This window comes from Hibiscus syriacus, unplaced genomic scaffold (genome assembly GCF_006381635.1).
Source record: "Hibiscus syriacus cultivar Baekdansim isolate YM2019G1 unplaced genomic scaffold, ASM638163v2 tig00113725_pilon, whole genome shotgun sequence".
NCBI classification, from domain to species: domain Eukaryota; kingdom Viridiplantae; phylum Streptophyta; class Magnoliopsida; order Malvales; family Malvaceae; genus Hibiscus; species Hibiscus syriacus.
This window is the reverse complement of record NW_024063471.1, coordinates 2268382-2281041: the sequence shown is the minus strand read 5'-3', so window position 1 is coordinate 2281041 and position 12660 is coordinate 2268382. Positions and strand designations below refer to the sequence as shown.

At 31.9% G+C, this 12660-nt stretch overlaps 1 protein-coding gene across 2 annotated transcripts; it reads left to right on the top strand.

Moving 5' to 3' along the window:
- Positions 1-1179: 1179 nt before the first annotated feature.
- On the top strand, positions 1180-5109 carry LOC120187401 (rhamnogalacturonan I rhamnosyltransferase 1-like). Of its 2 annotated transcripts, XM_039191127.1 has the most exons (9): positions 1390-1484; positions 1553-1668; positions 2486-2553; positions 2643-2731; positions 2815-2977; positions 3075-3364; positions 3803-4007; positions 4407-4564; positions 4649-5085. In XM_039191127.1, the coding sequence occupies exons 3-9, from the start codon at positions 2542-2544 to the stop codon at positions 4920-4922; spliced, it is 1191 nt and encodes a 396-aa protein (XP_039047058.1). In that variant the 5' UTR covers positions 1390-1484; positions 1553-1668; positions 2486-2541; the 3' UTR covers positions 4923-5085. The 2 variants fall into 2 exon arrangements, with proteins under 2 accessions (XP_039047057.1, XP_039047058.1); XM_039191126.1 differs by having other exon boundaries at positions 1180-1668; positions 4649-5109.
- Positions 5110-12660: the final 7551 nt, after the last annotated feature.

Below are 12660 nucleotides of genomic sequence, written 5' to 3'. Positions count from 1 at the left end.
CACATTTATAACCTATAATATCATTTTCTACCTATAATATTTAATAAAAGTATCGACATTTATATTTTTCCTTGAATATCACTTTCTACCTGCAATCGGGCTCAAATGCTTCTTTACTCCAAAACCCCAAACAACACATAAAAACCATATCGCGATTACTGTAATAATAAAAAATTAGGGTTTCGACAACATACTTTTCGATTCGACTGCAGCAACAAGCAAACAAACTTCGCTTTAGAAACACCTTCTGAAATGCAGCAACAATTACACTTCGATTTCAAAAACTCGTCCGTTCTATCTATTTTCAGAGGATATTTAGCTATGACCTTTTATATTTTCATCGGATATGTTATTTATATTTAATTGATACAAATACAAAAGTGTCGATACTTTTATGTCAGGTGTCGATACTTTTGAAATGATAATTATGTATTTCTTTGAAAATATCGATAATTTATTACACGTACTTACGAAAGTATCGACACTTTTAATATATCCGGTATCATTTTATCGGTTTTATCATTTTGATACCGGTTTTATCATATTTTTACATGTTATATCGTTGTTTGATCGATACATTTTTTTTAAAGTATCGACATTTTATAGGCGCTAAAACTGCTTCTCTTTTAAATTCACAAAGTGTCGATCCTTATATAAAGTTTCGACACTTTCAATATATCCAGTAGCGTTTTACCGGTTTCATCATTTTGATACCAGTTTTATCATATTTTTACTTGTTATATCGTTGTTGATCGATATATTTTTTTGAAAGTATCGACACTTTATAGGCGCTAAAACTGCTCCTCGTTTAAATTAACGAATTGTCGATCCTTATATTAAAGTACCGACACTTTAAATATATTTGATACCGCTTTACCGGTTTTATCATTTCAATACTGGTTTTGTCATAGTTTTACCTGTTATATCGTTGTAGATCGATACATTTTTAATTTGGATCGACACGAACCGACAAGTTAAGTTTGCCGGTTGCACAATTTTTTAATATTTCTTCATAACTTAGACCTACTACATTATTATTAGTCAACTTTTCTAATAGCGCTAAACCGAATTTATTAAATATCTTTTAATATATCCGATAACGCCGTATATTAACCGTATATTAACCTGCCGTTCCGGAAACATTCCCCGGTTAAAAGCCTAAAAGGAAAAAGGAAGGAAACAATTCCAGTTGTTATTCGGTTCGGTCGGCGAGATTGATTCGCATATTCAATTTAGTTGTCTTTTTTCTTGCCATCATATGTTGGGGATCCAGATCTCTTTCTAGTTCTATTGTTTATTGAGAAGGGCGAATCGCAAGATTTTGATTGTCAAGTGTGAACAGAATTGCCAGATTTCCTTTCTATTTTTTTTGGGATTCAAATGAGGAGAGACGAAGAGAAATGGAGGAGGTTAGGTCTGAGAATAATTTACAAGTGAGGTGCGATAAGATTCCTAGTCAACTGATTCCCAGGACTCGTCTTCAAGTTTGGTTCCTTAGAGTTTGTTCCAGCATTTTGCTTTGGGCTTGTTTGGTTCAGCTCCTCGCCGTCAGTGAGCTATGGCACCCACGTTTACTTTCCGGTTTAACCAATCGGAGGCCTTGGACCACTCGCCCCCCATTTCGTCTTCAACACTCGTTCCATTCCCCGCCGCCTCTTCCTCCTCCCAGTGAGTCCCCTCAGCTTTTTTTCTTTCTTCTTATTTTGCTTTGAATTTGCTCTAAATTTTAGACTCAGCTTAGAAATTTGTGTTGAATTTGATTAAGATAGAAAAGGGTCTTAGGAAATGTGCATGTGAATTTTATTTGGTTTATGGGTAAGTTTTTTCTCCTAGACCCTAAAAGTGATTTTTAGGAACAAATGTGGTTCATCATGTTGACACTTGATATTTGGTTACTTCGATGAACATTGATTATCCCCTTTATTTATTTTCTCTAGTTGCTATTGGACCGGGTACATTTAACATTTGAAATAGTTGCATCGATCTATTATACCAGAAACACCGATGACACATTGAATTTGTATTGCTTGCTGGAAGCCGCTGTCTGTTAGATTGATTTGTACTTTTCAGTTTGCATTTCATTATAGCCCTCCTTAGTTTTATTTTGAAATTAGTTTTGCGTCGGGCTCTAATGCATTGATCCCTTCTATGTTACCTTCAAGGCTGTCAGCATCCGTGGATACTAAATTTCTAGGTTCCGCTGTCCGGAATTGTTAATTCTTCACAATGCTTAAGAACCTCCATATCTTTGTTTCTATAAGTACCTATGAATAACATAGAGGTACAAACTTTTGCTACCAGACAATATGTTGAAATCATTCATTATTAAATGCTGGCCAATCTTCTCAGGGAATTGAGAAATTTGTGATTAGAACTTTATTCCTTACATATATCCCTGAATTTTCTTTAAGGAATTTTTTTACTTTCTTAATTAGATCTTTTGGAAAAAGGAAGAACTTCATTCATGTATATTTGCATGTTGCAGGAAACTATAAAAGCAATGGTTTTCTCGAAGTTTCATGCAATGGTGGCTTGAATCAAATGCGTGCTGCAGTCTGTATCTTTTTTATAACCTCATCTTTTCCTTTTTTTTTTATTTATTCAACATTACGTTATTAATGCAGCTAATTGGGCATTTTTAGATCTGTGACATGGTAGCTGTTGCTCGACTTTTAAATCTCACTTTGGTTGTTCCAGAACTTGACAAGAAATCTTTCTGGGCAGACCCTAGGTATGCTTTATAATTCTGAAAAAGGCTGTTTCATTCTTTCTCAGCTGCTGTAAAAGTCTTTGATTCGTGATCTGTTTTTGCAGTGATTTTGAGGACATTTTTGATGTGAGACATTTCATTGATTCTCTAAGGGATGAAGTTAGAATTATCAGAAGGCTGCCAAAGAAGTTTAGTAGGAAATATGGGTTTCAACCGTTTCGGATGTCTCCTGTTAGCTGGTCAAATGAAAAATACTACTTGGAACAGGTTTGATAATTCTCTCAAATGGATTGATGGAAGTGTTTGTCTCTTCTTTTTTTATATGTGCGCAATAAAATCTAGTTTCTTTGATATTATCTCACAGATTCTTCCCTTGTTCAGCAAGTATAAGGTAGTGCACTTCAATAGAACAGATGCACGACTGGCAAATAATGGGATTCTACCTGATCTTCAGAAAGTCAGGTGCCGTGTGAATTTCCAAGGACTGAAATTTACTCCTCAAATTGAGACATTGGGTTACAAATTGGTTCAGATTCTTCAAGAAAAGGGGCCCTTCGCGGCATTGCATCTAAGATATGAGATGGACATGTTGGCTTTCTCAGGTTGCACGCATGGCTGCACTTTTGAAGAAGCTGAGGAACTAAAACAATTGAGGTTTTCCTTCTTTGAAGCTGATATATTCCAGTCTAAACACACTAACTATCTTAGCAAGGATTGGTGTGAGGTCTTTTTAGGAGAGCCACTACTGACCACAAGCATCCAACATACCACAAATAAGATGCAGAGCTGTGTGCTGCAAGTTAAATATGAGTATTTTTCTGAAGCATAATGTTAGACAGGGAAGAAAAATAAATCTAAGATGCTTTCCACTTTTGGTAGTAATCAATAGCCTAGTTTCGTTGGTTTTTGGCAAGATTATCATGGTGTACCCTTGCATTGCTTGTTTGAGTCGCATCAAAATTTTGAGCTAGTGATAAGATATAAATCTGTACTTAGATCTATATAGTATCTTGTGATCTATTATCTATTATCAATTTCATGAATCAAGATGTAATACAAATCGTAATTAGATAGCTACACTTTTTCTTTCAGGTATGCATACCCTTGGTGGAGAGAGAAAGAGATAGTGTCTGAAGAGAGGAGACAACAAGGGTTGTGTCCTCTGACACCAGAAGAAGCAACATTGCTTTTGAAAGCATTTGGTTTTGATAAGGAGACTCAGATTTACATTGCTTCTGGTGAAATTTACGGCAGTGAACGGCGATTGGCGCCTCTAAGAGCTGCATTTCCACACATTGTGAGATTATGACCCTGTAAATGGTTTGCTTTGGGCGTTCCTACTTTCGTTTTAAGGTTCATCAAAGCACTGGGTTTCTATTTTAACTACTTTTTCTGGGTGCATACAAAAACTCAAGTTTTGCTAGGATTTTTGGAACCTGTTTTTACCAACTATTTTTGAAGTATTGATCCCAACCCAATGCGACTTGCCACTCACTCACCCATATCAAATGGACGGTTGGGATTGCATGAAACATTCCCCTGCTCTTAGTTGGGCCGGTAGAATCACTTTAATCCTTTATCAATATGCATGTTTGCTAACCAAGTACAGGTGCTAGCTCTACTTTCCGCAACTATAGTTTCTATTGTGTTTTTTCACTAGGTTTTTGTGAATCGTATGACATTATTACAATTTCAGGTTAAAAAGGAAACAATATTAGATCCAGCAGAACTGCAGCAATTTCAGAACCATTCATCTCAGATGGCAGCTTTGGACTTTATGGTATCCATTGCCAGCAACACTTTCATCCCGACATACGACGGGAACATGGCCAAAGTTGTAGAAGGTCATCGCAGGTATGTATATTTCCAAATTATGCACCGAGGGAGTGGGTGCAGGAAGCTTATCTCCATCGTCTTGACAATCTTTTTCTTGTTCAGGTATCTTGGGTTTAAGAAAAGCATCCTACCAGATCGAAAGAAACTCGTCGAATTGCTGGATTTGCACCAGAACGGGACTCTTCCATGGAACAACTACGTGCTAGCCGTAAGGCAAGTGCACGAGAAACGGATGGGGCAACCCTTCCGTCGTCGGACTATTCCGGACAAACCGAAGGAGGAAGACTATTTCTATGGGAACCCTCAAGAGTGTCTTTGTGAGGGAACAAAATGTGACGACGTACTGGGCCCTAGTAACTCAAGTACACTACAATGATAGTTTGTGCACGGACCGAAGATTGTGTGGCTGATAAATCTACACATGTATACATACATGATACATGCATTTGAAAAGAATTTTGTCTCCAGATCCCCTTTGTTTTCAAATTTATTTTTTCCCTCTTTATTTGTATTCAGTGCTGTCACATAATTCCACAGTGAAATTAACCAATATTTGTACATTAATGTCATTGTCTCTGGTTCCTTAAATACAACCTGTTGAGATGCATCTGCTATACCCTGATAATGTCTATTGGTTATATCTACTATGTAGCATTTGTTGACATGCATAGTTGTTGCACTTGGTTATATTTGATCAAATACAAATATGAAGTTACTATTGTATTTGATTTGTAATTTAATTTGGTTCAAACTCAATTTAATTGCGATATATCAATGCATGGATAGTTTTGGCAGAATCTTTATTTCTCATAATATTGTTTTTAACGAGTCCATGTTTCCTTGTGCTGCCAAATCTACTTATGATTGTTCTACATTTCAAGTGTTTTGCTCTTGTTCTATACCTGTGTTTATCAGGTATTCCAAGAACAACACTCTCCTTTATTGCCAACTATTGTTTGTTTTGAATGGTATGGCAACTAATCCGGCTATACATGATAAAACCGACTATGTTGATCTCGATCTTTATAAATTCTTACTTTCTAAAATTTTAATATAATTTGTTAAACGCACACCCCTTGAGGGAAATTCTTACATCTACCTATGTTTAGGCCCTCTTCCCGTATGGAATAAGAAACAATAATGAGCTTAGGATGAAGATAACGAAAATTGAGAGAAAGTTATATAAAATTCTCTCAAATTTCTCCCCGGTCTATAGGAAAAAAACCTCTTCTCCAGGCGATCTTGATATGCAATAGTTCCTACAAGCTACCCACAGAACACCAATGAAAAAATATGGGTAATTATAACCTATGTATAGTGGACAATCACACATCTCCAAATATAACCTATGTATAGTAGACCCTATTAAAAGCTCAAATTTTAAGCAAGTGGCTATAGGAGAAATGATGGTTTTAGTGTACCTAAGACGTGACCATTAATAAAAGCAATCAACATATATAATCAGAATACATGCAACAAATGGTACAAATTATAAAGAGTAGGTACATAAACACGAACAATCAAGACCTTGTTCAATCTAATAAATTTACTAATTCCCCCAGATAATTTATATATGTATATTTTAAAAGATAACACGTTGCTAGAGTATATTTAAGTAATTTTATATTCAAAGCATATTCCTATATTTAAGATAATAAAATATAGAGATGATACAAGGAAAATAAAAACATAACACGGGAATATTTAAAGACGAGTATGAATTCATATTTGTTTATAAATTTTGAGATGTGGTATGTTCGGAGATAGATTGAGAGAAGACGGGTAGGAACAGTCTCTGAAAACTTGAAACAATTATATATTTTAAATTTTTAATATATTTTTATTTAATTTATCTTTCTAAAATTTTATAAACTTATTATTTTTTAAAATATTAAAAGTTTGTTTTTTCTAATGTAAAAATCTTACCTCGGTCCCGAGACGTGTTGATGTGAAACTTTGACAAATGGAAAGGCAAATAGTAATAGGTAAAGGGGCGGGTAATGAACCAACCAGATTTCATGCTGTAAAGCTTCAATTACAAGAGTCAAATGTCCCAACAAAGATTTATATATTCAGATCGTCTCTCCAACTCACCTTATCGTCATATCGTTCGTATAAAATTCAAACAACAATTCCTCTGCTTTTTCTTTAATAATTAAAAGTATCTTACGAAAATTAATATTAAATTTGTAATTATCTCTCACTTCAAACTTAAAAGCTTCTAATCTCCTAAATAGGAATTATTCAAAAAATAAATATGAATCGGATCGGGCAAATCTCAGCAGTTGACTATATAATATGGTTCCTTGGACTTTGCCTTGGGTTGCAACAACTTATATAACCGTATCTGCCGATAAATACGTCGATTCTTGGATGAATCTAAGAAACGTTAAAGCACTTGAGAAATAGTTATGTTCCTTCAACTTACATGCATCTCTAATCTTTCTTTTTAAAGAAATTATTTTAGTTTTATGTATTTTGTGCAATTAATATTTGTATAATATAAGAATTTATCATTAGTATTTGATAGAACAATCACTTTAATCCATATTATTTTGGTCAAACTAACACTTCAGTACTAATATCTCATTTTGGTCAAAGTAATACTTTTTATATGAAAATTATTTATTAACTAATCATCAATCCAGTTAAAATGACATCATTAATATTTTGGTTAAATTATACAAATGATCATCGACTATAAGATATTGTTTTATAGTCTATTAACTATTAATAAGTTCTAGAATGATCCCCTAACTATAGGAAGTTATTTTGTTGAGTCACTCGACTATTAAAAGTTACAAAATGGTCACTCGACTATTCATTATGTTCCAAACTTGTCATTTCCTATTAAAAAATTAACGGTCGTCTAAGTTGGACATTAACATGTTGACTAAGATATGATAGTCATTTGAGATTATAAAATCAGATTTTATCATATCCAAATTAGTAGGTTAACGTATAACTCAAATTGTCATAAAAATTTTATCGAAAAAATGATGAGCTTGGAACATAATGAATAGTCAGGTGACCATTTTGTAAGTTTTAATAGTCGAGGGACTCGAAAAAATAACTCCCTATAGTTAGGGAACCATTTTGTAACATTTAATAGTCAAAGGACTCAATAAAGTATTATTGTAAAGTTGGGGGACCATTTGTGTACTTTACCCTAATATTTTTTTTTATCAATGTCCACTTGCTATCAATTTTACTTATTGTGTTTACAAAATTTACTTTTCTAATTCATATGGTTGCATATCTATATTGATAACAATTTTTTATTAAGAAAAATACCGAAGATGATAAAGATTGGACTAGCATTTTCAAATTGAAAAGATTTTTTAAAAGAGGATCTAACTTTTTTTTTAAAGATTAAACTCAAGCTTTATTAAAGTAAAAGAACTGAGTTATTAAACCGTTGTGTTTTAGATTAGTTTCCTTGTTCCTACATTGTGGGCTTTTATAGGAAAGTGAAGCATCAACAAATTAACTAAAGGGTTGGTTAATTGATAATTAACTTGATATCGCTTAAGTAAAATTTTAGGTTTGAGTCTTTGTATATGTAGAAAATCCTCGCTGGGAGATTCACCTACCAAAGCTTGGTGTACGACTCGGGTGAATCTAGATTAATCAGGATGAAGTCTTGAAACTGGAGGACAAAAAAAAATCAACAAATTGCTTCGAAATTTACGCATCCAACTTCTATTCAAAGCGTGTTCCAAATTTCCAACTTCTAACATAGTTTCCTTAGTGTAATGATTTAATTACACATTTAGACCTTTTAAACTTTAATAATTGAACTTAATCTTTCTTTATTAAATGGAAAATTTTGAGTTTTGGACCCTCTTAAAATTTAATAATTCGGTTAAGGCCATTTTATAACTTTTAACTATACTTTTAAATTTTGAGTTTTAACTTAGTCTTAAATTTTATGATGTAAAAGATTGTATCTACAAATCAGCTTATCATCATAGAATTCAAACATGGCAATTATTGTGCAGCGTGGACAACAATTTTTTCATCGTAATTGCTATCCATGTCGATTTTTGTGGGTCCTTTCAACCATCACCATTTCTCCTATGTTTACATTTTTGAAGAGAAAGAAGGTTGTTTCCTCCCGTGAGCGAAGTTGGATTTTTTTAATTATTTATATCATGCATCCTCAAACTATGGTTTGTATTTTAAATTATTCCTTCAACTTTTAAATATTCTACGTTCACGCACGCACACAATTTATTAAAATGTCATGTTCGTACATATAAATTTGATTCGGCTCCGTTTAAACTATTCAATGAATGAATTTAAAGTATAATCTTATGTCAATCTCACTTTAAAGATTAATTCTAAGGCCCACGTAAAAATACATAATAAAATTCATGCAAAAAAATTGAATTAATAGGAAACAATTCAAACTAATCTAATCTTGTAGATAAAAATGTAAAATTCAACTCGATCAGTTTACTTTCGATCACGTCTTCTAATATCTTTTTATTTACAAAGAAGTGGAAGGGTTGTATAGGCTTCTAATAATTTCTACAAAATTATTGATCAGACAATCCTCCTATTGTCTTTATAAAAATGCACTTAAAAAAACAGTTCCACAAATATTATAGAGAAAAGATGTATATACATTCATGAACATGATTAATACACAAATGACAAAAATTGTAGCAGAAGACAACCAACACATGTAAAATCTCCCTTTCTTTCTCACTTTATAAATAATGTTTATTCTTGCATAAATAAATATTATAAAGTTTATGAAATCATACATGCATTTACACATGGGTTATTTATGTTACATTTGAAATTAAACTCTAAACATTTAATTAAACATGTGACATTTTAGTATGTATCTCTAGTTATGTGCGCCTAGGGCAGACTCTGAGGGTAGCTGATAGGTGATCAAGACTACGAGTATGTATTTTTAGGTACTGAATGTTATTTTATATACAATTTTGGATATTCAAAGATTTAAATCATTAAAATTATGATTTGTATTTAATCCGAAAAAATTGGATATCCAATCTTTTAGATTGAACATTCAGATCCGAATATAAAATATAATTTGACAAAAAAATAGATTTAAATTTTATATTTTATGACTTTTATCCAATTAAAAGTGTAAGCTTTTTTTTTTTTTTTAATTTTGCACCCTTTTAGGATTGTTGGAGGAGGAGAAATAAAATGCGGAGATTAACAACAGGAAATGAGAATATATTTAATGAAAAAAAAACCAAAGAGTTAGTCTAAGCTTTTGATTTCCCCTTATCTAACGATCTTAAAATGGTGTAAAATTTAAGAATTTACATCATGTGTAAGTGGATCCTAACCCTATATTAATATATAATTGACAGATGTCGACGTGGCTGACAGTTGTCGACGTAGAAACCTCACTAAAACGATATTGTTTCGATCTGACTGTTAACGGTTTAACGACTCATTGATATAATTGAAATGAAAATCAAAGTTCAATGATATAATTGACAAAATTGAAAGTTCAGTGATATATATAAACAATACAATGCCTAAAGTTCAGTGGTATCTAGTGTAGTTTATCATTATACCATTTATTTTTTAGGGTAAACTACACCAGATACCACTGAAATTTGTCAGCTGACTTGTTCATACCACTGAACTTTTCATTTTGTCAATTATAGCAATGACTTTAGTTTTACATTCAATTATGCCACTCGCTATTAAGTCACTAAGGGGACATTGACATGACTAACGGTTACTGATGTGGTATGCCACACCAAAACAACGTCGTTTGATGCAGTTGTTATGATGCCTAAAATGATATCATTTTAGACATTAAGCTTTAAAGGTGTATCGTCTTCCATTTTCGACTGTCATCGGCAACCAATCTCGTTAGTTATCGATCATCTTTTACACCAAAATCGGTACTAAAATGTTCACATTTGACTCTTCATTCTTCTCATATGATTAGTTTTCCATGAAAGTTACTCAAAATCGATGAAATTAAACACACAAAATCTACCACTTTTTAGATGTTCAGAGACTTTATTAGATTTATAGAATTTGGGGTGTTTGTTAAAAAATTTGAATGACGAAAAGCATTATTTTGAGAAGACGAACACCATAACTCAAAACTAGCTTTATCGATCAGTTATTGAAAGAGATCAAAGTATTAATATGTTGAAACAAATAGATTTTCATAGATTTTGAGTGAGTTTCATGGAAAACCAATCCTAGGAGAAGAAAAAGGAGTGAAATACAAAAGTTTTAGTATCGATCTTTCCACGACATATAAATGTTTGACTACTGGCGGCGACCGTAAAATGTAGTGTTAAAAAAGAAAAACGTTTAAAAGTTTAGTGGCAAAATCGGTACACCCCAAAAATTTTGTGTCTAATACAATGTCGTTTTAAGCATTAGAACAACCACACCAATACAACATCGTTTTGGTGCGGCATGCCATGAGCAACCATTAGCCATGTCATCGTCCTGTTAGTGACTGAATGACAAAATTGAATGTAAAACTAAAGTTCATTACTATAATTGAAAAAAATTAAAATTTAATGGTATAAACGAGTCAACGAGAAAAAAAATCAATGTTATCTGACATAATTTACCCTATTTTTTATTATATATATATAATTTTTTTTCGAAATCGAAGAAGATAACAAGAGATAAATCGTATCTAAAAGTCTTTAAGAGTCAATTATAGAGCTAACCCTCATATTCTTCTATGGTTTTTAGAATTGCACAGAAACATTTATAAAAGGATAAACTACACCATCATCACTTAATATTATTTTCTCTCCTATTTCACTCATTGTATTTTGATTTTTTTCCAATTTACTCACTCAACTTTATAATTGCACCTGTTTTAGTCACTCTGAATTATTTTATTATTATTTTGGTTTGACATGGCATTTGTTATTATTATTTAATATACAAATAATTTAAAATATAAAAGTAAACTTAGATGGTGGCCGTTCACTGTTTGTTGTCGTTAGATGCCACCGTTGATGACTATAAATGGTGGTCGTTTGGTCCCATATTTTACCAGTCGCTTCGTCTCGGCATCCTGAAATTAAATCTGAACTTCATTTTTTCATAACATGCTTCGAATCCGATCAAAAGTGAGGAAACCAAAATGTTGACAGACGTAGATGGTGGCCATCCAGTCCCATATTTTATCAATCGCTATGTCTCGACCCCTTAGTCCGAACCAATCTCCATTTTATTGAAACATGCTCCAATGTCCATGAATATGAGATCACAAGTAAGGAAACTAAAATATTCTAGTTGAGATTCTCATTTTTTGGGATATTTTCTGGTGAAACAACCACCAGATTCAAACTCAGCATGTCAAAGCGAATCTCTCGGTACAATTTAAGATCAAACGACTACCAGTTTTGAAGGTCAACGGTGGTCAATAGTGACGACAAGGGGTGGTGATTATTTAAATATTTTTAAATTTAATAATAATAAAATATTATCTTATTATTTATTTTAAGTTATTTTTATAGTTAATAATAATATACCATGTCATAGAATAATAATAAAAAAAATAATTTGTAGTGACCAAAACAAGAGCAATTCAAAAGTTTAATGAATAAATTAAAAAATTGAAAGTGGAGTGAGTGAAATAGAGGAGATAATTAAGTTCAATGATAAATGGTTTAGTTTTCCCTTTTAAAATGACATATACACCCTTAAACTTTCCAAAATTTATTATTTAACCCCTAAATTTCCAAATTCACTTATTTGAATCCTAATTTTCAAAATTAAGAAAATTTAAAGATGCCTATTAAACTTGAATAAAAATCCTAATCCCATGCCATGAACTTTATTTAAAAATAAAATATTTTTTTATTGATTTTCAAAATAAAAAAAATATTTCCCTTGGTTTTAAAAAAGTATATGTTTATTAGTAATAACTAAAATGGTTATGTTCTAATTATTTTAGATGCTAAATCATTAATCATCATAATAAAAAGGTCCATAAGGAACATAAGGAATGATATTTAAAATTAATATGCAAACGAAAACAAAAAAGATATATAAACGTATAGAAATAATAAATAGTAACAAATGATAACATCTCATAAAGATATATATTTGGAGTACAAAAAAAATACTAT

Coding starts and splice junctions, on each gene's coding strand:
- LOC120187401 (XM_039191126.1), top strand. CDS start 1,401: ATGGAGGAGGTTAGGTCTGAGAATAATTTACAAGTGAGGTGCGATAAG. Junction 2,554..2,642: donor TGAATCAAATGCGTGCTGCA/GTCTGTATCTTT, acceptor GGGCATTTTTAG/ATCTGTGACATGGTAGCTGT. Junction 2,978..3,074: donor AAAAATACTACTTGGAACAG/GTTTGATAATTC, acceptor ATTATCTCACAG/ATTCTTCCCTTGTTCAGCAA.